The following is a 26,630-nucleotide window of genomic DNA, read 5'->3' as shown; positions in this document are numbered from 1 at the left end:
TGCTACTGCAACAAAATTACCCAACTGTAAAATCAAAAATACACTGAGTGAGCAAAACTTTGTTTAATTACCATTATAACTAGCTATCTCACAATGTTTACGAATAAAAGCCTACATTAAAATCTGTCATATAAATTGGTCTTATCATTAGAAATTAGCCTACTGATTGCCACCATTGATGGACACATTTTTTTTATATAATATTAAAAATATCTGTATGACAGTATATTCTGCAATTCTTCCCTTCTGTACCAAATATCTATACTTTTCAAAGTATCATATCGAAGTTAGAAATTCAAATATTGTGACAAAATTAATTTTGTAGGGTGCCACAAATTTGTTAAAATTTCCAAAGGGTGCCGCGACTAAAGAAAGGTTGGGAAACACTGGTACAGAGAATATAACATAAACTGAATATTCAGGTTTTACTATAGTGATGTAGGCCTACTTCTAAATGAAACTGAATGTTCAATGACAAAACATGAAAATTGGGATTTAAATGTAGCTATTAGGAATTAGGGATGAGCAATACCACATAATTCCTATTTGATACCAAGGCAAATAATACCAATGCATTAAGTGGATTATTATTATATATATATATATATATATATTTGTGATTTCTGAAGTTAAAAAGGGTTAATTATAGCCATTTAATATTATGTTTGAACAACATTATCTTTAACATTTAATATGGCCTGAGCTGTAACAACAATTACATAGCCTAACATTATCAAAGTTTTATCAACTTTTGTCTGGGACTTGTGCCTTTCAGCATTTTTACACTTTAAAATAAGCAAAAGAAAAAATATACAAAATTGATATTTATCATTTTTAACTTGATTTCTTATGTGAATATTGCTTCTGTTTATGCAGCATCAGTATCAATATAAATATTTTTTTAAATGTTTCATTAAAAAGAAATTGTCCAAGACTGATGAACATTTTCCAGTGGCATCTGTGAAAAAGAAAAATAGTTTCACAGGAAAAACAATGGATTACATTTTGATGAAAGATTATGAAGACCACAAGATCAGGACAAGGAACATGCAATATAAAAGTAAATACATTTTAAAGGATGAAAATATATGTGTATGGATGTTCAAAGCTACACTAGTTTAACTGCTGAGGGCCCGGTTGAGCAGGAATATAGCATTGGCAGTGTGGTTGTCTGTTGGTCTTGGTTTGAACTGCTTAAAACATCTACCAAAGGGAAGCTTCTGGAGCAAATAATCTGAGTGGGAAGGATCTTCAATGCATCTTTGTGCCCCAGTTCACTGTCCTGACCCAGCAGAGCTCAGAAATGTAAACAACGGCAACTAGTTAAAAAAAGATGTAGTCAAGAATATAACACTTTTTTGCTAATCCCAGTTTCAAATGGCTCAAATCAGACAAAGACATCCCAAACTAAAGGGCAGATATTTTGTCTGTTAAATTACATATTACATGTTTTTTTTCTGTATATTTTCAAATGTTTCTGTAAAAAGAGATTCATGCAGCGTACACTAAATATTCGTTAAATGCCATTGCACAGTGACAGTTTTAATGGCATTAAATATGTTCATCAGTCATCTGTGCTCATTCAGTTGGTGGTTCAACAATAGCATTAATACGGTGACCGAGAAGTGCAAAACAAATCACAATTCTGAAAACAAAATAACAAATTACAAACGCAAATGCAAGTCTAAAAAACAAAATAACAATTCAGAAAACACAACAACAATTCAGAAAACATTATAACAAGTCAGAAAACACAATGACAAATTCGAAAACAAAATAACAAGTCAGAAAACACAAAGACAAATCCGAAAACAAATTAACAAGTAAAAAAACACAACGACAAATCAGACAAACCAGAAGAGGTAGGTATAGTTTGAGACAGCACCATTGGTTTGGGATTACTCACCGCTGACTGGACGAGACATCTGTCAATCAACGAATACAGGGAAGAACCAGCCGAAGAACAGCAGAGTCGTGGTAGAAAGTTCGGAGATGGTATTAAAGTAGCTCAGTTTAAATGTATTGTATGAATTGCCCTTACTATGGAATAAAAAATACGGAGTGTATATTTACACTTAGTTAAAAGTGGCTGTTAAACATCAGCTCCAGTGGTGCAGATGGATAAGCGCGTGTAGTTGGCTTTTTGACGCGATCGACCTGGGTTCGATCCCGCCTTTTGTCAAACTTTTTTTTTCTCCCTTTTCAAATCTCTTCCGGTTTGTCTGATTTGTCGTTGTGTTTTCTGACTTGTTAATTTGTTTTCGGATTTGTCGTTGTGTTTCTGACTTATTTTGTTTTCGAATTTGTCATTGTGTTTTCTGACTTGTTATAATGTTTTCTGAATTGTTGTTGTGTTTTCTGAATTGTTATTTTGTTTTTTAGACTTGCATTTGCGTTTGTAATTTGTTATTTTGTTTTCAGAATTGTAATTTGTTTTTCTCGGCCACCGTACATTAATGACCACAAAGCTTTCAAATCCCACTGAACACCAGTATGCATGTGCACTGTAGTTATCATTTCAGACTCATTTTTATAAGATCTTTAGCGATAGTAATTCACAAACCAGCTTTTGGGAGGTTTGGGCCTAAATTATTGAACTGAACACAGTGGAAGACCTTTAGGAGAGACTGCCTGTGTAAAGCATGTGCTTTTCTACAGAGGGCGCTGTTTGGCTCAGAAAAGCTGCAATCACAGGATATTTTTGGCTTGCCAGAAATATTTCTCTATTTAATCTATATCAAATCTATATCAAAGTATGTTGACCTATGTAATGTATCAAATCTATAGAATTGTTACATTTTGTTTACTTACACTTAACCCCCAATGTTTGTCCATCTTCATCCTCATTTAGAAAGGTGACAGGTACAGCTTTCTTCATTCTGTTTGTTTTTACCGGCACGCATTGAAAGCGGCTAATTTTAATTAAAACCATCAATGAATGAGCGTACTTAATCTACTTTCATGATTCCTCAGAACCTTTGTTTGATCTTTTCCCTGCTATTTTTGTGACATTACAGTTAAATAGTTATTATTGCCCACAAATCTAATAATAATAATGAGTGAAATAAAAAAACCTAAAGTTTGACTGAAGTGAGCATTAGAGACAAAATATGAATATTTTTTTCAAGAAAGTTTTTATTGCATCTGAAAGCATTCATTTTTTGTTTAATCTCAATATGGTGGTTATTGTATACAATACATACATATGGAATTATAAAACAGACCAAATACACCAAATAATGTTCTTTTTAGCAGCATCATATGACCCCTTTATTAAGACTGGTTTTGTGGTCCAGGGTCACATATGAAGAATTTTTTTTTTAAGAATCAGATCAAATTCTTTCAAAAATCTTTAAAAATCAGATAAAATTTTAGGTGTCTATTGAAATAAGACTTGTAAATTTGTCTAGAAATAAGTCAATGATATTTGATTTATAATAACTGTTTTCAATGTGTATCTTTGCAAAAATCTCAAATAGCTTATATTAGAAGGCCCTTCCTCAGTATTTTACATGATCTTCACATTCTGCGGTTGTATTATTACAACAAAAACACATTTCTTCTAAAACCCTTGGATTTTTTAAACAAAATGGGCTGTTCTCCACCAAAGGGCTGGTAATAGTTTAGAGTACCGTCACCACCCGGCGTAGGAGCGTATTTCTCACAGAAAGACCCCGTAAGACTTGGGCCACACTTTGCAGAATAGGCGATCAAAAAAGAGCCATGCTTTAATTTAAATGACCGCTTCTGATTGGTCCCTTTCTGTGGAACAAGAGACGACTTTCCCAACAGATCATCATCAAACCGGTTGTCACGGTCCCACACCTCAAATCGCAAGGGCCTGTAAAATGAGCATAGACACAATATGAAGTACAACAGGTATTTCTACAAACACTATCCCCCATTTCAGAAGCATTTAATGACCGAAACGGAATCTAAGATTAAGTTTTGTGAACATAACCACTTACGTTCTTTTAGTCAGATCTACAGTTTCCAAATTTACGTTGTAGTTCCACTGAGGAAAATTGTTGTTCCAAATCACAGGGGTCTCAACCGCACGGCTTCCGTAGAACACTTTAACATAACCATCGGTTTTAGAGAAATAGTCTCCCCATAATCCTGCACCGCTCAACACAGTCACGGTCAACGTGGCCACTCCTGGATTACTTGGGCAGCAGTTACTATCAACGCTTCGATGACCGTTGCATTTGCATGCGCAGCTATTGCTACGATGGCCCACTTTGCAACTGGAGGGGCAAGCAGTAGACATGGCGCTTTTTGTGATGTACTTGCTGATGGCCGCTTGTAGACTGGCTCGTCTAGCTGGGTCGTTGTTTACCAGCATGTGCAATGAGCTCAAGGTGTAGGAAACCACTCCAGGGATTTTCTTCAGTGACTTGAGCCACACACCATAACCACTAACGTTGCTTGGACTGAAGAGGATGTCTTGCTGCTCACCGTTGCCCCCTAGTATTTCAGTGACTCGGTCGGAGAAGGAGGCGCTGAAGCTGTTGCCCCTCTCCAGTTTCTGTTGTTTGCCTTTGCAGTAGCTTGCTTGCCCACTCACCTTCACGCCCTTGATGACGCCGGACGCCTCCGCCGATAAGCAGTTGCTCACGTCATGTACCGACAGACCGTTCATGGAAACCTGGCAGGTCTTCACAGCAGTGGTTGAATGCACGCGGCCGCCCAGGTCGACTCTCCGCAAGAAGTGTGTCCCATAGATTGAGATGAAATGGTTGTACGCACCTTCTGACTTGCTGTCGTATTTAGCAGGAAGTGAAGTGATGGAACCCAAAAATTCTTTGGTCAGTGGAGGGCGAGCATGAAGACGAAATCTGATGAAAGAAGAGAAGAAAGACTTTATAGGGGTTTCATGCTTCATTGTCAGTCCAACCCCCAGACTAATGTAATCCTGTAACACATTTCACTTTGTTCAATATAGAAGCCTGCTTCTGTCGTAGAGTAAAAAAAATTTTTTTTAAAACAGGTAATTGTGACTTTATAGACATTTAAAGTCAGATTAGATGACATACTGCTTTTTTGGCAGATTTAAAACAAGGCTGTGAGGGATAGATTATAGTATTTACAATTGCACGCACTGTATAAAGCTCTACACAAAGGTACAAAAGCTGTCACTGGGACGGTAGCTTTTCAAAAGATTCCCCTTTGTATCTAAATGGTCCACATCAGGACCTAAAAGGTACATATTAGTACCTAAAAGGTACAAAAGTGTACATTTTGAAAAGGAGTGTAGATCACATAATTTTTACAAGTCACAACTTTCAAAACTGTTTGATGGAGTTTTTGTCTATACTGAAAGTAATCAGTATAGACAAAATTATACCCCGTTATAATTAATTATACATGCATATAATTATATGCATGTTGTTAAACAACAGTACAATCCATTATGCACACTGTACTTCTATCACAGCCTCGTTTTCATTCCTGACAAAAATTAAATATGGTGTTACCCTGACTAAGGTCTAGATCTCGAAATATGCAGCTTTATCTCTAACAATTTTGAATTTATATCTCATAATTGCGACTTTATATATCTACCACTTGCAGCTTTTTATCTCACAATGTAACTATTTCTTATTAGAAACTTTCCCACAATTACCTATTTTTATGTTTTTACAATGACAGAAAAAAAAAACAGGCTTCCACAGAGATTATATTTGATTTTACAATTTATAATCCTGGGTAGTCAAGTTTTTAAATTTCACAGTGTACGTTTTTAAACCCTAATGTTCTGATTTGCATATTTATGAGGTCAATAAATCATCTGAAATACTGCAGAATAATACTTTTTGTTTGTTCATCACTCGCAGTTAATACATTTGCAACATTTCGAACAATTTCCACCAGCGTCGACACTAAACGTCACACGTGAAAGTCTTTATGATGAATATTAAAATGTTCTTCACACTAAGAAAAAATCCTTCTTATAAGAACTGTTAACTAAAAGGAACTTTTGGGAACCCAAAATGGTCTTCTATGGAATTGCTGTGAAAAACCCCTTTTGGATGCTTTAGTTTTGAGAGTGTAAAGAACCTTTTGTGGAATGGAAAGCTTCTATTGATGTTAAAGTTTCTTCATGGAACCATGAATAACCTTTATATTTAAGAGTGTAGTTAAATCACACATACACTCTCACATATATACCAGGACTTACGAGTAGTAGCGACAGGAGAAGGTGTGGCTCGTGAAGGAGTACTTGTCTTGAGCTGCGTGGCTTTTGGCAAACCTGGCTGAATGCGAATGAGTGCCGCCAACAGCCACACCTGCCACCATCGGCACACTCAGCCCGATCTTCCAGCTGGCACTGGCTGAATTGGTGGTATCCTTAAGAACCGAGCTGGCTGATTCATACACCTTGGCGCTGAGGCTGCGGCGACACTGCACCTTGATCCGCCAGTCGACCACAGAAGCTGGCAGCTTCTGCTTCTCGTTGAGCAGTTTGTTCTCACACAGAGTGCAGTTCCCATGCTCTCCTCCGCTCACGTAGGTCCGCACATCCACCACAAAAGCACCGGTGGTCTTCATTCGCACAATGTCAAAGCCTTCTCCCACCAAATTATATCCGGGTACGAAGGGAAGCTTTTCGCACTCAGTGCTGGGGGCCGTTTCGCAACAGAAAGCAATGGGAAGAAAGAGGAACAACAGCAGGGGAGCCATTTGCAAATGCAGGCTGAAAGAGAGAGAAAAAGGAATTTCAATTATAAAACTCTGATCTAATAAACAATCTTAGATTTGGACAAAAAGACAGCCCCAAGAACTATATAGACACTTTACATGTAAAATGTCTGAATGTCTTTGCATTATATAACAAAATATCCAATCAAATGTGGAAAAAAGGAAAAAGCAATTCTCAAGCTGAGAACAACTTCGGTTTCTCTCTACACTGTAAAAAAAATTCCGTAAAATTTACGGTAAAGTCTTTTTCAATTCCAAAAACGGTATACTACCGTAAAATTAATGTCTAATACATGTAATGTCCAATACAGTTTTTCACCGTATATAGGAAGGGAATTTACCGTTAACCATTTAACAAGTTTTTACTGTAGCATTTTTACAGTCTTTTACCATTAAATTCACGGGCATTTTTTACAGTGACTTAATCAGATATTCAGCCCTCCTTTATGAATGCTGATATATCAAATAGATCAAATGAAGTTATATGAATTTTATATATAATTGTAGCTGACTTAAGTGTTTTATCTACACATACATTTGAGTATGAAGCATATATAGGGTACTAATATTTTGCTGGTTGATGGATCACCGCGACTTTTTCAGCTACAAAATGATGCCGCATTAAAGCCACTAGATATTTTGAGTGCAACACATATATTACATTCTACATTATTGCAGTTTCCATCACTGTCCTACACCGAAAAACAGTCTGCTCTTCATGGGCTTCACAGATAATTAAACAATAAATATGTCAAATACCATCTCTGGTGCTCTGCTTGCATAGACAGTTACTACATTTTAAAATTTCTTTGTTTTTACATGACATCCATAGGAATATAATCATGAAATCAACTTCAGAAGGATGCAGGTTGCAAATATTATCTTTATATTTAGCAGTTTACAAGATGATTTCAAACATAGAAGTAGGAGGCTATGGATAAAACGGTTAAAACAATTATGAGAAACATATATTCAGTTAAAGTGTGTCCAAACCATGATGCAAGTTAAACATAGTGAGCCATTAAAAATACCTGCTAAATAAATAGACATCCACCCCCAAAAACACATTCACATGTTCTCAATGCAATTCAATTACTTTCAATTTAAGTTTCAAAGTTAAAATTAAAATAAAGTGCTCAACGTTAAGTCAAATAACACACAGAGTGGTGAAACCTTCACATCAAATAAATGAATAAGTTGCAGCTACTCAAAGCATCACATAATCTGCCAATTAAAAACACTCTTTTAAAAAGATGAGGGTCAACATTCATTCATTCTACACTGTATCACACACACATAATGAACCAAATAATAAACCATGCATGCTGACATTTACCTAGTTGAGACGTTTCCTAACAGCCTTGGTAGGGAACGGCGGACAACTCAGTTAAATAACATCAATGTTAGAAAAAAAAGAAAGAAAAGGGAACAAAAAGAGCAGATTCAGAAACACCAGTTATTTGTTACCTTCACACTCTCCTCCCACAACTTCAACACACACACTTGAATTTTTCTTTTACGTTTTTGTAACTTTATGGGTATCGATAAACATTTCACTTTCTTATAGTTAAAAGAAATCTGAAAATAACTGATTCTGAACTCTTTTTTTAGGCAGCCAGCATGACCTGTGAGGAATAGACTTATTTAGTTAGTTAGGGGGAACTTATTATATATACTTATATATAAACTTATATATAAACTTATCTATTTAGGGGGAAGTCGTGGCCTAATGGTTAGAGAGTCGGACTCGTAACCCAAAGGTTGCGGGTTCGAGTCTCGTACTGGCAGGGATTGTAGGTGGGGGGAGTGAATGTACAGCGCTCTCTTCCACCTTCAATACCACGACTGAGGTGCCCTTGAGCAAGGCACCGAACCCCCAACTGCTCCCCAGGCGCCGCAGCAAAAAATGGCTGCCCACTGCTCCGGGTGTGTGTTCACGGTGTGTGTGTTCACTGCTGTGTGTGTGCACTTTGGATGGGATAAATGCAGAGCACTAATTCCGAGTATGGGTCACCATACTTGGCCACATGTCACGTCACACTTATTTAGACTCTTCTCAGGCAGGCCATCTTTTAACATGCAGTTAATAAAATCAATAATACTTTTGTAGTTTCACTTCACTAATACCACTGCGGTTTTTCCTGATGGATGTTAAAAAGGTGCTGCAACATGAAAATAACATAAACTGTTTCAGTATGAGATGCAATAAGAAAACATAACCGCATCCTAGTTGTAACGGTAAGCAGCAGAACACTTTTTCGTATCGTATCGTATTGTATCGCTTTTATGGTAGCTTGTGTTTCTCAATAGCAATGAGGTGCACTTACTGCAAATTAATCATGACATACAGTCTTCTACTAGTGAAGCTCACACTGCAGGGTCATACTAATCAAGATTTGATATCAGTCTTGATTCAGTCTTCTGTCTGCTGTGTTTAATGCATTAAATTGCAGACTGTTGACCTCCGCACTGGCTGAGATATGCATCTCTGGATCTGTGCTCGATTGGTTCTTATCTTACTTGGATGAAAATTCCTACAGAGTCAATTGGACAGGGTCAGTTTTGGTACTCTGTGCTCTCTGGGATTTAAGAGGAATGAACTGACTGCTTATACTACATTTCTGTACCTCATAATAAGTGTGGAAGTTTACTATATCTTTGTGAATGGGATCAAAACGATTCTTTTTGTGGACACTTGGGCTTTGTTCTGCAATTATCTCATATTTAAAGAAACAGTTCACTCAAAAAAGAAAATTTGTTGAAAATGTACTCACCCTGAGGCCATTTAAGGTGATGAGTTTTTCTTCATCAGAACGGATTTGGAGAAATGTAGCATTACATCACTTGCTTACCAATGGATCCTCTGCAGCGAATGGGTGCCGTCAGAGTCCAAACAGCTGATAAAAACATCACAATAATCCACAAGTAATCCACAAAACTCCAGTCCATCAACTGACGTCTTGTGAAGTGAAAAGCTGCATATTTGTAAGAATTTGTCCATCATTAAGGCATTTTAATTTTTAACCGTTGCTTCTGGCCAAAATACGTGTATATATGCTTCCTGCAGTGAAAAAGTCCATCCTCTGTTGTCCTCTCTCATCAAACTCTTTGTTTAGAACTGTTTTTCGCTTGTAAACGGTGCTGTGCATATTTCGCTCCGATTCAGATGAGACGATTTTTTCACTGAAGAAAGCATTATTATGGATAGAGGACTCAAGTTATAGCCAGAAGCAACAGTTTAAAGTTAAAACATGCAGATTTCACTTTACAAGATGTTAACTGATGGACTGGAGTCATGTGGATTACTTGTGGATTATCATGATGTTTTTATCAGCTGTTTGAACTCTCATTCTGACGGCACCCATTCACTACAGAGGATCCTTTGGTGAACAAGTGATGTAATGCTACATTTCTCCAAATCTGTTCTGATGAAGAAACAAACTCAATCTCATCTTGGATGGCCTAAGGGTAAATAAATGTTCCTTTTTGGGTGAACTATTCCTTAAAGGCCTTTTATAATACCAAGTTCTTTGTGTATTCTTTACCAACTTCATTTAATGAAAGTATTTGACATATCAGCATTCATAAAGAAGAATATCTGACTAAACAATTTTAGAGAGAAACAGAAGTTCTTCACACCTCTCGTCTGCAGTGTCTGCAGAAATGGTGTGTAAACCGCTGGAAAGAAAGCTCTGACAAACCTTCGACAAAATAGTGTTTCTGACAGGCATTTTGTTCATGGTATCCTCAAGAACGATGAGGTTTGGCTATTGGTTTTATACAACCATTGATCATAGCAATGAAAACTCTTTATATGATTAGATTCATTTATTCTGAAGCTCGTTTTCGGTTTGCCAAGGGCAACGTTCTATTTAACGTTTAATGTTTTTTGTTATTTTTTTATTGTGTTCATTCAAGCAACTATCAAAAAAGCCACGGTACCCCTGGCACACCAGAAATCCACTTTAAATTAGTACTCAGTCGTATTTGACCAATTTATAATAAACTTTCTTAAAGACACGAATAGCAAATTGCTTTTGTAATATATATGACTTATAACCTCGGTTACTAATGCCACACAGCATCAGATCTTGGTTTAGTCCCGAATGTGGTCTAGGCCATGAACACTTGCTGTGGAATGTGGGTTAACCCATTTACACCAAAAGCATAGCTCAGTCCGACCCAGATGTTACATCAGTTGTAACAGTTCACACAAAAATGAGAAATCTGTCAATTACATTTGACCTTTTATCCTTGTGTAAGTTCAAACCTGTATCATCTGCTCGTCACACAGAGAAAATGAATAAGAAAATGAAAGGAAATGAAAATGAAAAACTCATATGGACTACTTTATGATACTTTTATGCTGCGTCTTTGTCAAGTTGGTATGTTGGTTTGTGTTCCACATGAAGGAATAAAATCATATGGGATGACATGAGGGTGAGCAAATGATGACAGATGTTTCTTTTTTGGCTGAAATATTTCTTTAACACGCCACTGAATTGATTGCTAGGCTGTGTTGAGTGCACTGCTGCAGGAGGGCTTGTTGTTTTGCATTCTATGCTGCAATTTATGACCCCCGTACAGGTCACTGAGTGCAACAGCAGCGAAGGGAGAAACTTGCAGTCTATCTTAAATGCCTGCCAAGCTGCATCTCAATGCGACACAGGACCCCAGGGCTTTACAAGTGTTAAAAAATGCTATAAATACATATTTGTATTGATTTTACATTATTTGATCTAATATGTTTTCATTTCAAATAAATGAATAACTCACCCAAAATCAGAATTGTCATCATTTACTCACCCACATATCGTACCTAACTCACGACTTACATTCTTCTGTGGAACAGGAAAATAACGATTTTGAAGAATTACTGTATACTCATCACACTTAACAATTCTGAGGGGGAAAAAAAAAATTCTGACTCTTTTCTTGCAATTCTGAGTGTATAGCTCACAATTCTGTTTATATTTCGCAAGTCTTACTTTTTCTTAATCTCATAATTCTGATATTTCCCTCTTAATCGGGGAAGTCGTGGCCTAATGGTTAGAGAGTGGGACTCGTAACCCAAAGGTTGCGGGTTCGAGTCTCATACCGGCAGGGATTGTAGGTGGGGGGAGTGAATGTACAGCGCTCTCTCCCACCTTCAATACCACGACTGAGGTGCCCTTGAGCAAGGCACCGAACCCCCAACTGCTCCCCGGGCGCCGCAGCAAAAAAATGGCTGCCCACTGCTCCGGGTGTGTGTTCACGGTGTGTGTGTGTGTTCACTGCTGTGTGTGTGTGCACTTTGGATGGGATAAATGCAGAGCACTAATTCCGAGTATGGGTCACCATACTTGGCCACATGTCACGTCACTTTCATTTAATTCTGAGGTTACATCTCACATTTTTTTAACCACCATGGAATAAAAATAATAATAGTTGCAACTTATTATCTCACACTTTTTTTCTTGAAATTGTTAGTTTATATCTCACAATTCTGACATTTCTTCTCAGTATTCCAAGTTTATTTCTTGCAATTTTGAGTTTATATCTAGCACTTCTGACTTTTTTCCTCAGAATTCTTAGTTTATATCTTGCAATTCTGTATTTATATCATGCAATTCTGAGTTTAAATCTTAGGATTCTGACTTTTTTTCTTAGAATTGCTAGTTAACATTTCACAATTCTGAGTTTATATCTCGCAATTCTGACTTTTTCCACAGAACTGCAAGAAACAAAGTCCAAATTGTGAGATGTACGCTCAAGAATTGCGAGATAAAAAGTCACAATTACCTTTTTTCTTTTTTTATTCTGTGGCAGAAACTGGCTTCCATAACTGCCTATTGACAATAGTGTAGCGATGAATAAAGCACAGCTCACACACAAGTCACTTTCAAATTTTGCCTGAACAATGCTAAGTGTTTTATTATTATTATTATTATTATTATCTTAGAAATTAAAATACAAATCACAATCTAGGGTTGTAAATGCATTTAATAAGCTAACACAACACACAGTTATTTATATGGTGCATATTACAGTAGCCTATATGAGTCACACTGGTCAGTATATCACGATAATATGATGTGACATGGTCCCTCAGCCTCACGTATTGGAATACCACTGGTGTCCTGAGACTCATGAATATTAATAACTTAACGAGACGTTCGAACAGTAGCACTAAAGTATTGGCTGAGAAGGCGCTATACTGCTGCTGGTGAATTTACTAATTCTTAGGCTTATGTTTTTTAAACAGGTTGCGTGAATACCTGCGTAATTTTACGAAGCAACATGGCCATATTAATATTCATGCGCTGCGCTTTAGTCATAGTGCCTCTGGTAATATTGCGCGCGGATGAAGGGCAGGTGTTTATTGCATCTCGTCACTTGTCATTAATGGGATCCCCAAGCGCATGAATGAGGAGCGCTCGATGCCTTGTGCCCTCTCAGACGACAGCCACACAAAAACATCTGCTTTATGACAAATAAACAATAATGACCGTGTCAAATGAACATATGTTTCTAAAGTGTTTTTGAAAAATCACATACCCTGCCTTTAATAGGCCAAGCCAACCAACTGGCTTAAAAACTGCACTGCATTGCAATGAAATAATGAAATGAATGATGATTCAAAGATCCTGGCAGACCAGAAGACCTGGCTGAACTTGCGATTGTCACCTTGGGCTTCCTCACTGGAGATCTTGACCTAAAACTCTATAGCAGCTGTTTTTACACATTTTATTTAGGTTAATCTAAACATAATTGTTTATATAATTCCTAATCAGGTTTTTATTTTATTTTTTTATTAATCAAAGTATTGTTTTGTTCCATTGTTCTCTGCTGAAAAGCTGAATGCAATAAGTTTAGCCATCATGCCAGAAGAGATGACAATATTAAACACATTATGTTTTATTTGATATAGTTATCATACTGCACCCCCTGGTGTTAGAAAACTGCATTTTAATTAGTTGAATACTTTACAAGAAACATAATTAAGGCAGACTTTGAAACAGAATGTGCTGTTTTAAACAGGAACTTCCGAAAAAAAAATGTTTTGAATTATTTAGTCACAGGAGATGAAGACTGCAATCATATTAGTAGCTAATAAGTTTTTGTTTTGTTTTTTGTTTTGTTCAAAGGAAAAGTTCAACCAAAAATTCTGAAATGAAAAATGAAATGTACTCACTCTCCTTGTTCCAAACCGTCTGTTGTTCTTTTTTTTTCTGTTTTAAAGAACGTTGGTAACCAAACAGTTGGCGGTAGCCACTGACTTAGGCCTGCATTGAATTTTTTTTTCATACTGGAAGTCAATGGCTACCGTCAACTGTTTGGTTACCAACATTTTTACAAATATGTTCTTTTGTGTTCAACAGAAGAAAGAAGCTCATACAGGTTTAAAAAAACTTGGGGGTAAATGAGAGTAGCTAAATGACAATTTAAATTTTTGAGTGAACTAATTCTTTAATAGGGCAGATATCTTTCACTTGTGGAATGAATAAGCACTTTTTACAATGGCACCAGTAACTGAAAACATATGGGTGTTTGTGTTTTTTGTGGGTGTGGTCAATAGGCTATAATGAATAATTACTACTTTTAAATTTCATGTGCACTACTAGACACTAAAATTATGTAAAAATTTTTTTTAAATAAAATAAAATCTGCCAGGGTGTGTGCGTGTGTCGAAAAGAATCACCCCCCCTTTAAAATAATCCCATTTTGTTTAAAATAATCACATTCTGAAATGAAGACGGACACAGTTTTTGTTTTATCCAGCTGTATTTACTCAGTGCAACTTATAACATCCAAGTAAAAGATACACCAACATGTCAGAAAAAAAAAAAAAAAATAGAATCACCAGAAAAAAAAGTTGACGCAATATTTACGGACACACATTTTTATAAGAAAAAAAGTTATTTAAAAAAAACAAAACAATTTAATGTTGTAGAATTAGGAAAATTACTAGTTGGGCCTTTTATAAATAAAATAAATGAAATATTACCAAAATAAAAGTAAAATAAAATATTTTGATTCCACAATGATACGTGATGGAAAAAATACACTGACTATTTCCGACAACAAGAAATCATGATTTTCAGCTATACAAGACAGAAATTATTATATTGTTATGGCCTATCTTTAGTGAGTAACAAATTATTAAAATAAATAAAAATATAACCATTTGAAAAAAGCAGAAAAAAAAATGAGTTTGGACACCAAATGCACCTGCAATTACAGAATCCCCTCTTTACATCTGTAATCTTCCGCATTCCTCTCATATAATGCAGCGGCCGCTTTACCGTAACTAAAATAGAGGAGCGCACGAAAAAACGTTTTGTTTTAATCAATGAGTCAATGTGCAATAAAATCTAAATAATAGCCTACGCTCCACAAAAGTAGTGCGTAACTAGATATAACAGGCAATAACTGAGTGGCTATAATCTACTAAAGAGTTTCAATGAATCGGGTCATTTATGCGCGCAACTTGTCTACAAAACGTCGGATAACAAAAACCGTAAACGGCTCGGTTAAATTACTTATACTGAACGTTAAAGCAGCGTTTTACTTAAAAAGTGTTTCGTAATGCTTGTTTCTGGGTTATGTTCGCAAAACGTTTTCATATTTGGGGCAAAATGGCGCAGTGGTCGTTTGGGGAAGATCCTCCAATGTGCTCGTGGACTATTTGGACTTCATAATGCGACTTGACTAAGTGGAGTACGGTACAGCATACGGAGGGGTGTAAACATCCACGATGTGTTTCGCGAGAAAGGGGTAACTGTTCATTTCGAGGCAGTTGTTCTGGAGGACTTAAGTATATTTAACACTATTTTGGGAGGTGGGATGAGGAAGAATGAAAGAGGTCTTCCAACAGAGCGGTCGCAATCATGAACGGTGCCCTGTACATTTCGTTTTTCCAAGGTCAGCTGGAGTCCGCGCTGGAGCAGGTAGTGCAGCTCGCCGTACAAGAAATCACCAACACTGCTGGGGCCACTTTGAATTCAATGCTATTGGAAACGGCCACCAAAGAGCAGGAAAATCAGCGTTTGAGGGCTACCCTTCAGTCTCGGGGAGGGAACGGGAAAAGCAATGCGTCTAAAGGAAAAACCGACACGAACGACGAAACAAAGCAACACACCCCCGGTCAGATCCCGGAATGTGGCGTTCAGTCCGAAACGCTCAGGCGTGAACAGAAAGCGCGGGCAGTTGGTAAGGCTATTTGTGTGCAAACGGTGTTTTCGTTGAATTAAAATGAACAAAACGTGTTGGGGACCGTGTTCAATAATCTGTATTATTAAAACACTCGTGTTTACACTGCAAATCTGACTCTGTGGCTTGTTGCGCAGTGGCGAGGTTTATAAAATCAAGGGTAAACACCATTTTGAACGGAAGGAGGAAGTCATAATAACCCTAACGTTAGTCTGCTTTTTGCACCCATGTATTTCAATTTCCTAATTGTGGTTAAACGCGCTTGTAGTTCAGAGACGTGGCACGAATGACCCTGTAGTTAAACCCAAACCATGCCCTGATGGAAAATCCAGCTTTAGATGTACCTGTGTTTTGAAACATGCTATGTGGTTTCTATGTGGTCTAAGTTGGCCATTAGCTGGTTGACTAGTTCCTAAAACCAGCTTGACCAACCGCTTTCTTGCTGGTCCACCAGTTAGCACCAAGTTCTTAGACTAACTAGAGACCATCTACCATGCAATACACAACTACTAGAATATGCTGAATTTTAGTCTTGTTTAATTTCTAAGTCTAACTTATTTATTTTCTTCAGCTCCTATAATAATTAAGATAAACTGGTCCACAGAACACTGTTTTTTTTTTTTTTAAACCAATCATTTACTCTTGGAGGAAGTGTGCAAGTCTGCATAATTCTTCATGGGAGACTGTGGAGAAACAACTCATTGTTTTAGACCGAATGTTTTGTCTTTGTTGAGTGGAATTGTATGATTGGAGGAAGTTTTTGATGTCTGGTCTTTGAAATGAATCTTAGCAGTCTTCAGGCCTGTGTGGGCATGTATTCATAGACCTTTTAATGTTTGGACTGGAGTTTGGCTGACTTGTTATGACTGCTGCCAATGGCTAGTTTGGGTGATGACGCTTCTGTCATTGAGCTGCTCGTTAGCGCTGCTTTTCGTACTGCAGTGACGGTAGCCATGGGGAGGGTGCCTTTGCATTGCATTTACCAATAGAGGTGGTTAGAGGAAGCCACACCCTCCAGACCCTGCAGAGGGTATCCATGGTTAGGGTTTGATGGGGGAGTATCATGAGAGTCTTCATCCTACATAAGCAGAAACTGCAGCCAAATCACAAAGGAGCCCAATGATCTGCTTTGATGCCATATGGCATGTCAACATGCACACAGTTTTTTTTTTTTTTTCAAAAATGCACAGTTTAATTAGTTAGATATAGATGCGGCACTAGAATTAAATGAATCCAGATCAGATATTCCCATTCAGCACATCCTCACAGTTACACATGCTTCAAAATGGCATTTAAATAAGTAAATCATTATTAGTTTCAATTGCAGCTTTCTTAAAGTCCGCATCAGGGCTCAACAGTAAGGATGGGCATTGTGAAAGAGTTTCAGCAGGCAATGCAGATTTGTGATAGTTTTGGAAGCATCAGAAAAAATGTGTTGGAAAAATACAAACCATAGATACAAGCTTTCACTTTCTCTCAAAAATTATTTATGGAGTTGGAGTTACATTGTAGTTTTCAGTCTATTGCTAATTATTTTGTAAAGCAACAACAAATATATTTGTGGGGAACAATGTAAAGAAAGCTTAACATTTAATGAACAAAAAAAATTCTGGCAAATATTAAAATACTTTGCAAAACATGAAAATTGATCGGTTTTATGTTCAGAAAAGTATTCTTATATTTGCTATAAATAGTAGTTGTGTTGAACTTGAATTGTAAATAACTTTTTGTCATGTTTTTTGTGGTTGGTGCAGTGAAAATGTTGGGCCACCATGAAAAAAAATCTTATTGTTGATGTTTAAATGCATTTTTAATGCTTCTGAATGATTCATTAGTGCACATTATTCCAAAGAAATAAAAGCCTCTGAAATGACTTTCCTTTGTGATCAATGTCACAGAGTCCTCTTGCTTTTCAGCCTCTCCTGTCACTTAGAGACCACTTTACATGATCCATTATATTGCGAAAGGAGGATAAAATCAAGTCATGTCCTATATTTCTTTTTCTTGACTATCCTGTTTCACTCTGCAGTGCATCACATTACAGAAGTAAAATGGCTTGTGAATGGCATTTCATGTTGTTTAAAAAGTGTTGCACGTTTTCATCTGTATGAGCCAGGGTGGCAAATTGCAAGAATGAAATATATATTATTAGACAGCATAGTTTGATATTGACAGCTAGTGCATTTAATAGTTTAATGACCAAAGATCAATATGCTATATATTGACTTCAACCTAATATGTTTGCTGTGGCTGAATTTGTGAAATTCTTATCATTAATTCTTAATGAGGATTTACAATATCCTTTTCCAGCATCACTGGTTTTATTTTTATTTTCAGTTTTATTCTATGTTGCATCTGCCCTGTCCTGCAGTAATATAATATTTTAGACCATTTTTTAGATTGCAAAAGAAACTCAAAACATATTTGTTGCCAATAAAATCTATATATTTGTGTGTATATGTATATTTGCTAGATATTTATAGTAATATAACTTTAGTAGGAAAACTTGACCACTTTGACTTCTGTTAGTATATCAGCTTTTGCAATAAGATGTTAATATTGTTCATATTTTAAGTATGCTTAGACCGTAAGGCATTTAGGGACTTTTAGATGTGGTCTTTCAATTGTCTGATCAAAATGGGCTCCTTACAGTCATGGAGGAATGGAGAGGACTGCATGCTGTGCATTTTAAAGACTGTATTTCTGCAGGAAGGTGCATTTCGTATGAGTTACAAGCAACGCATCCAAAACAAAATTCAGACCTGCAGCACTTCCTTCTGATTTGAATACACGCCACTGACACCCCGTCACTATGAGAAGTGCTGAGGTAATTACCAACGGTTCCTCTTCTTTCCTAATTACCTGTCTGCACAACAAATTTACTTCCGGGTATTAATAAAGAAACCTTGAACCTTGAAAATACCGATTTTTATAGATGCCTAAACCTTTTAAAACCTCAAAATGAAAGGTTCAGTATCACTTTAAAAGTCATACTTTGACAGTTCGTTGAGAGTTTTGTGTCACGTTGGGTTTAAAAAAAAATAAATAAAAAAAAAAGATAAATTCGTTCATTGGTATGTCTCATTTTGTCAACATGGTGTAAAACATTATTATATCTGATCTTAAGATTTCATTCAGGATGTTAATTTATGATTTTCAATAAATGCATTGTATTATTTTATTAGTTTTGCAGGATTTTTTTTATCAAAAATTGATTTAATTGGTTTTGCATGTGACCATCATAAGTATGTAAATAAAATATGGTAGTATGCAAATGTTATTATAGGTCAGGCCTAAAATACACCACTCAATTTTATACAGTCCATCAGTTCCATTTCTGCATCAACAGAAACGCATTCATAGTGGCATTTTTCTTAGATTGCCTTCAAATCTTGATCTAGCGTAATTGAGGCTTTAAATCTGAACTTTTGCTTGCTGAAAGTAGGGAGCCAAGCAAATTGGTGTGATTCTCATAAATGTCAGCCAGCAGCCTTATGATGTGCCGTTCTCTGCAGTGGATGCCGCAGAGAGACATTAGACAACCTACAGGCAATAACTACCTGTTTGTGTCACAGAAGTAAATAATATCATAACGTCCCCCGTTTTGTCTCCATTTTCAGGTCAGTTAAAATCTGTTATGGAGCACGTGCTGGAATTTGCCGTTTATGAGCTGACTAAAATCGTGGAAGACAGCTTTGACGACCTGCTCTCGGAGTACACCAAGAAGGAGCGGGAAAACCAGATATTGAAACGGCAGTTACTGGACAAGAACATAGTGGAGGACAGTGATGCGGTTGCTGTGGAAACGGAGGACCGCAAAAATGACTCTGCCTCTCCTAGCAGTTCCAGAGTAGAAAAGCAAGAGTGGAAAGGCCTGCAGGGCCACTCACCCAAAAAAGAAAAAACTGAAACCACAAACGGTAATAAACTGTTTTATTATCTGTTAGTTGATAATTAGAATGTATGTACATTACCGTAAAAAAGTTTGGGGTTTGTAAGATGCTTTTGAAGAAACTCTTATGCTCACCAAGGCTACAGTTATTTGATCAAAAACAGTAATATTGTGAAATATTAAATGTAAACAATTAATTTTAAAATGTAATTTATTCCTGTGATGCAAAGCTGAATTTCCAGCATCATTACTCCAGTCTTCAGTGTTTATTATTATTTTATATATAAATATTATTATCTATGCTGAAAACAGTTGTGCTGCTTAATTTTTTTTTTTTGTGAAAACCTCTACACCTTATTTTTCCAATGCGGAAGTAAGCTGTTTTCTTTGAATGTGTGAGACTTCCGGTTCATTAGCCGCTGTAGGGAAATAACAAGAAGAATAACAAAGTACAGGAAATTGTAAAGCTGTTTGCACTACAAACCAGTGTGTCCAGAATTAAGATAATACGTTAAAATAATATGGTAAAACACTCCAGTTTGTAATATGAAGCAGCAAAACAAGCTTTTTTTTTTTTTTTTTACAGCTTTTACAGTATTTTTTTTGTTTTGTTTTGGTAACATTAAAAAAAATCTTTAATGTCACCTTTAATCAATTGAATGCATCCCTGCTGAATAAAAGTATTAATTTCTTAAATTAAAAAAAATAAATAAATAAAACTTAAGGACCTCAGTAGTGTAAAGTTGGATAGAATCACTTCTTTTTGTGGAAAGAATTGACTCCAAATGAATTGTGTCACTGATAGCATTGTTTATTTGCATGCACTGTCTGTGTTGTTTTAGCAATCATTTGACTAAAAGAATTATGGAAACCAGGTAACTGTACAAATCCAATTTGTTTGGTGCAGTTTCCCAACTTTCGGGCTGGTTCTGAGTGCTCAGTTTCGGAGGATTCACCAGACTATTGTAATTTGGCTTATTTTACTGTAACTGTCCATCATTGCTCTACCTGGCACCTGAAACGTCTCTGAATGAAGTTTACAATGTTCCTATATTTTTTATTGGGTGTCAGGCTGGATATGCAGCTGTTCTTGTGATTTGGCTCCTACGATCAATAGAAAAATGTAGACAAACATTTCTTTTAAATAAAATTCTGTTTAATGCCCACTTTCCATGGGCAGAAATCAAATGTAGCAGGCTTTTGAGAATAAGATGAAATGTAGATGAAGTTTTTCATAGAAAGCATGTTTGTGCTGAAAAATGCCAGTGAGTTCATTTAAATATGGCTGGTGTGGCACTAATGTTAAAAAGCTTATGTAAAATGGTGAGTGTTCAGAATAATATGCCCAATGTTCAAAGATAGTATTACACCAAAATGAAATTTCCCCTTTTATTAACACATGTTGGCACGCCATCTGTTACCATCTGTTCTTTGGGTTTCATTCAGAATTCTATTTTTAAGATGTTATGTAAAAACAAAGCGGACCAGGCCAATGATTCGGCTCACAATAAACATCTTGTTTGCAGACAGATATTGCCTGCATTGCAGGTAATTATTGAATAAGACCCAGGTGCTTGTGCTGAAGTATGGTCTTGTTTTTCAGTTATTATAACAATTTAATTTAATTCTAACTAGTTATTGTTATTGCTTTCAAATGCGAAAATCACTTTCAAAAGCGAATTCTACATTATTTACAAGTGAATTGCAATCAGCAAACAAAGGTCAGTTGGCTTTCCAATTTAGTTCAGTGTATAGCTCTATAAATGGAGTTCATTAAACCTGAAAAATAAGCCATTGTTTTTAATTTCCATCTCTACAATGTTTTTTTTCCCCCCAACAGAACCTGACAAGCAGACTGTCATTGCAGTGGCTCAGAACTGGGTGCCCATCCTGGACAAAGTCTTCGGGCAGAAGTGGTGCAGTGACCTCTGGCAGATCAAAGAGGTCACCACCAGTAAAGAGGAGCGCACCGGGCTGAGCTCGGGCTCGGTGACCGACATGAACAGCTTAATTCGAGAGGCGCTCATGCCGTCTTGCCTGGCCACTCAGAGGAAGCTGGAGCTGGAGGTGGGGCAGCCACCATGGTTGCCACTAGACGGTATGGAGGTTGTTTCTCTAACCTCTGAGACTAAAGGCGTTCCTGTCATCAGCTCCACAGGTAGGCTGAGCTGTGCTAATGATCTAGTGCGGTCAGTGCTGGGTTATCTGGTTTACGTAATCAAATTCCAAAAATTAAGTATTTGTACTTAGAATATATGACATTTTAAAAATGTGAATAGTCAGATTACAGTTACTTTTTATTGATTACATGATTACATATTAACACAATGGCAGTAAATTATGCTCCCTAATTCTTTTTTCACTTAAGTTTTCTTTTCTAAAAATTCTACTGTGTGTCATACTATTTAGCTTTGACTATATTCAGAAATGACTTGCAAATAAATTTGCAAACCATGTTTCTGAATAATTTAATTGTTTCTTTATAATTTAGCAACACATGATTCGCATGTTTACAGTTGTCTGATATCGGTTAATGGTCACATTGGCATGCAGGTAAACAAATAAAATGTTTCTATTTTTAGTGTTCAATTGTTTAAATGATTTTTATTTTACATTTTTATGATTTAATTAATTATTAGATTTTCATTAACTTACAAAACCACCGCAGTTCCTACATTAAGCCCAGTTTGGGAAACCCTGGTGTAATGTAATGTTTAATGCATTTTATGTTGTTAATATAAAAAATTGAATATATTTGCTTTCTCTTATCTTTTTTTAATATCAATATGATATGAATAATGGTAAGTTTAAAACAAATTAGATAAAAAAGTAATCTAAAAAGTAGTCAGAATACATTACCCAAAATGAGTAACCTAGATTATGTTACTAACAACATAATCATGTAATCTGTAATTAGTAACGGACTACAATTTGTAAGTAATTACCCAGCACTGAGTACGGTTATAATGTCTTTGTGTATACAGGCGATGACTCTCAAATCAGATCCCCGTCAATGTTGCAAAGACTCCTGACGCTCCCTTCCCAGCTGCTCGAGGATGACGATGAGTCCATGGATGCCGTTCCCAGTCTGGAAGTGTCCAAAGACCCAGCTGATCCGCAAGACGGTAAGGGCTCAAAGAGTGACCAGATGAATAAGAAAAAGGACGAAGAGGATGAAGACGAGGAGGACGACGAAGATGATGATGAGATGACGAACAGGACTGAGTCCTTGAAACACAAAGGTAGGAGAAAATCCCATGCTTGCAAAGAGTGCGGCAGGAAGTTCAGCCGAGCGCATCTTCTCAGAGCCCACCGACAAACGCACGAGGAGACACCCAACCGATGCCCACAATGTGGAAAGAGTTTCTCCCAGTCTTCAAGGCTCCAGGCTCACTTACGGACACACACGGACAAAACGATATGAGAGCGCGAAGGTGGAAAAAATTCAGAATAGGAGGAGCGGTTTTCCAGTGATTATAGCTTCTCGAAGTGAGTGGAACTTTTTCATTACACGTACTGGTGAAGGAAATGCAAGAAACGTGTCGCCTTTTTTGCTAGTTTGAAGGTACACTGAGGTAAACGGATTAGTCATCTGACACGATTTAAAGGGTTAGTTCACCCAAAAATGAAAATTAGGCTGCGTTTTACTCACCCCCGAGGCATTCTAGGTGTATATGACTTTCTTCTTTCAGATGAATCCAGTCGGAGTTATATTAAAAATTGTCTTTGATCTTTCAAGCTCTATCATTGCAGTCAGCGGGTGTTGCATTGCTTCAGTCCAAAAGAAGTGAAATAAAAAGCGCCCATCCATAAAATAAAGTGTCTCCCACAGCTCCGGGGGATGAACAAAGGCCTCCTGTAGCGAATCGATGCGTTTTTGTAAGAAAAATATCCATATTCAAAATGTAATAATCACTTGAATCTAGCTTGCGCTCACTGTTGTAAACCGAAGCAGTTCCGGGGGAATGACGCATATACACCTAGAATGCCTCGGGGGTGAGTAAAACGCAGCCTAATTTTCATTTTTGGGTGAACTAACCCTTTAAGATGTTTTTACCTCCATTTCGTTTCCCAAATTTTAAGGATTATTGGAAGAAACAAATACCAGTAACAACAAGCTGTGTACGCAGTGTAAATATCATAGTAGGGCTGTACAGACCATCACAATAAGAATCAAAGAATTTCCTTTTTCCATTGGGTGTTTTTTCATAATACAGGTTTTAATAGATCATAATACTTTGTAAATATTTTCAACATGTTACATGTTGTGGAAAAGGTGGTCCCTAGTTGATAGGTCCCTTGCAGCATGCTGGTCTTGTTTCTTTTTGCAAACCTTTTGAATGTGATCAAACGAACCAGAGATAGTGTAAAGCGCCTCCTGTGATCAAATCAACCAGTTTTTAATTTGTCCCTACTGACTTCGTACTCAACATTAAATACCTCTTATGTTCAGATGTCATACTGGATTTTTATATAATTAAAGTCTCAACGTACATGTCAGATTTGAGATGTTTTCTTCAACATTTCGCCATGGATCGAGGATGGCTTACAGTTTTTGACTTGAACTTGCACAACTGTCATCAATTGCATGACGTGCACAACCAAGGAGGTCTTCAAGAGGAATCTGAAGAGGAGATGATGCTATGACAAGAAAAGTGCATTGAAATGGTTATTGGAAAGAAACTTGAAGCTCCTAACTCTTCATATTCTCATTTCAGTGACTTGAAAAGAGGATCTGACTTCCTTAGCATCCTCAACTAGAGTAGCGTCTTCCTGTACTGTTTGCGTGAGGTTTTTGCATACATCTTGAACTTGGAGAAATGCTCAGTTGTGAGATTTGGTTTTCCCAGCATCGGTGGCATGCATCTGAATATGGATCGTTATCTACCATTTCCAGAGAGGCAGACGGATTCTGCACTTACAATTTACTCCCTGTATCGAAAAGATATAGGTCCCACCTGTTACGCACATTCCCACTTATTGGATCAATACCTCATCGATGGGACCATATCTTTTCAGGACTTCTGCAATATCAGGAGTTAAGGTCCTGCACAAAACAAAAAAAAAAGTTTACAAATGGAACGAGACCGGCCAGTTGGCGTGCTTATTATTTGAATGTGGCTTATTTTGTTTTACGCTACCTAATATGTCCCTGTAGGAAGGTACCAAGAACTTGCGACCCAAAGATTACAATGAAGGGAAATCTTACATGCATTCACCGTACATTCTCTTATAGGATTGTATTGCTTTTTTTAAACAATATGGGCCATTACATTTTACATTATGAACCCTAAGCTTCTTTTCAGATGTATTGAGTATCTTAACTTCATTAGTAGACTATAATGAAGTACTTCATCTGTTTAGTGCCTAGATTTAACCGCTCAATAAGCTGATCTTATAGGTGGTGGTGAGGATTGAGAGGTTAATTTGTTGTTTAGCACCCCGCCTTTGTTAAGAACTTGCCAGAACTCCTTCTTTCTTGTGCTTAGTGCTTTGACCAGAACAGTCAACTCTAGATATTGTACTAGTTCTCTTTAATTATGTTACGGCTGGTCAGATCTAACTTCTGTGTAATTACTAATATTAAAATAACTCTGTATGTTTCATCGATTCAGACTGCTGGGAGCAATACCGGAAAGGGATAGTTCACCCAAAAATGAAAATTCTCTCATCATTTGCTCGCCCTCAAGTTGTTCCAAACCTGTTGAACTGAAAAGATATTTTGATATGTTGGTTACCAGACAGTTGCTCGTGTCACATACCAACAACTGTTTTGCTACCAACATTCTTCAAAATATCTTAATTTTGTGTTCAACTGAAGAAAGAAATTCGTACAGGTGTGGAACAAACAAGAGGGTGAGTAAATGATGACACAATTTTCATTTTTGGGTGACAGGTCTCTTCAAGCTAATTACAGCTCAAAGATCCAAAAGACTGAACACGAACTTAGAAAGAGTGACAATATCGTGGTATATGTCCATTTGTTCTGAGTTACAGTAAGCATTTTAAATGAATATTGAAGGACTTGAATTTTGCATTTGACTTAATGCAATGAAACGGCCCCATGTACACCCATCTATTTATGACCATGAATTAAAGAATCTTAGCATGTAAAATCGCTTTGGGCTGCAGATATTTATTCAGTTAGTACTGGCGAATGTGTGATGCAGTCTCTTGTAAAAACGACATTGCAACTTTGCGGTATGTTTGTTTGCGTGTGCAAACAAACATACCGCAAACTGCAGTTACTGACTTTCCTTGAAGTGCATCATGATGATAACTCAATTGGCCGTCATTAATACCCTGCACCTGTTGTTTTATTATTTTATTGTAACCTTTTTTTTGTGAAGCAAAATGAACAGCAACTTTTTGTCAAACAGTCTTGACACATGAGCTTTGTGATGCAGTCCAACATTCGCCCGGAGAACTGCATTATTCTAATGAACTACTTGATAATTTTGCTGTTTTGTTTTGTTATGCATGATGACTCCTTTTAGCGGTTTTATTACTTTTTAAGAATCTGCATTGTCATGTATTGAAAAGAACACTTGTTGTAACAGACCATTGGATCAACTGCATAGTAACTCTGAATGGATTATAGAGTTCAGCATTTGACCAATATATGCCAAGTATTACTTTTGTACCATTTTCTTTTACTTTTTTTTGTTTATTTTTTACTCCAGTATGTATTTTGCACTGTTTTGTTGGTATTCTGAAAGCATTGCTTAGTTCATTACCTCAGGACTCATTCACATAGTTTTAGCATATTTATGGCGAAAGTAGACAAATACAAGAGCTCTGTTAAATTTGGGTTTACATTCAGTAATATTTTTTGTTGAAATAA

The 26,630-nt window shown here is 36.7% G+C and overlaps 2 protein-coding genes across 3 annotated transcripts; one reads left to right on the top strand and one right to left on the bottom strand.

The window, feature by feature from the left end:
• Nucleotides 1-3,540: 3,540 nt before the first annotated feature.
• prf1.3 (perforin 1.3) lies at nucleotides 3,541-6,684 on the bottom strand. The gene is made up of 3 exons (XM_016570433.1): nucleotides 6,182-6,684; nucleotides 3,969-4,838; nucleotides 3,541-3,841 (listed from the first exon to the last, which is right to left on the bottom strand). Exons 1-3 carry the CDS (start codon nucleotides 6,682-6,684, stop codon nucleotides 3,541-3,543), a joined length of 1,674 nt encoding a protein of 557 aa, XP_016425919.1.
• An 8,735-nt stretch (nucleotides 6,685-15,419) lies between these two features.
• Nucleotides 15,420-24,758, top strand: LOC107753946 (myoneurin). 2 transcript variants are annotated; one of them, XR_001641526.1, is made up of 5 exons: nucleotides 15,420-15,894; nucleotides 19,515-19,814; nucleotides 21,627-21,944; nucleotides 22,771-23,275; nucleotides 24,505-24,758. XR_001641526.1 is itself a non-coding variant. In XM_016570237.1 (4 exons), the coding sequence occupies exons 1-4, from the start codon at nucleotides 15,573-15,575 to the stop codon at nucleotides 23,208-23,210; spliced, it is 1,380 nt and encodes a 459-aa protein (XP_016425723.1). In that variant the 5' UTR covers nucleotides 15,420-15,572; the 3' UTR covers nucleotides 23,211-23,439. The 2 variants fall into 2 exon arrangements, 1 of the variants encoding a protein (XP_016425723.1); XM_016570237.1 differs by lacking the exon at nucleotides 24,505-24,758 and having other exon boundaries at nucleotides 22,771-23,439.
• Nucleotides 24,759-26,630: the final 1,872 nt, after the last annotated feature.

Source organism: Sinocyclocheilus rhinocerous, unplaced genomic scaffold (genome assembly GCF_001515625.1).
Source record: "Sinocyclocheilus rhinocerous isolate Xijiao unplaced genomic scaffold, SAMN03320098_v1.1 scaffold612, whole genome shotgun sequence".
NCBI classification, from domain to species: domain Eukaryota; kingdom Metazoa; phylum Chordata; class Actinopteri; order Cypriniformes; family Cyprinidae; genus Sinocyclocheilus; species Sinocyclocheilus rhinocerous.
This window is presented reverse-complemented; position numbering and strand designations above follow the sequence as displayed.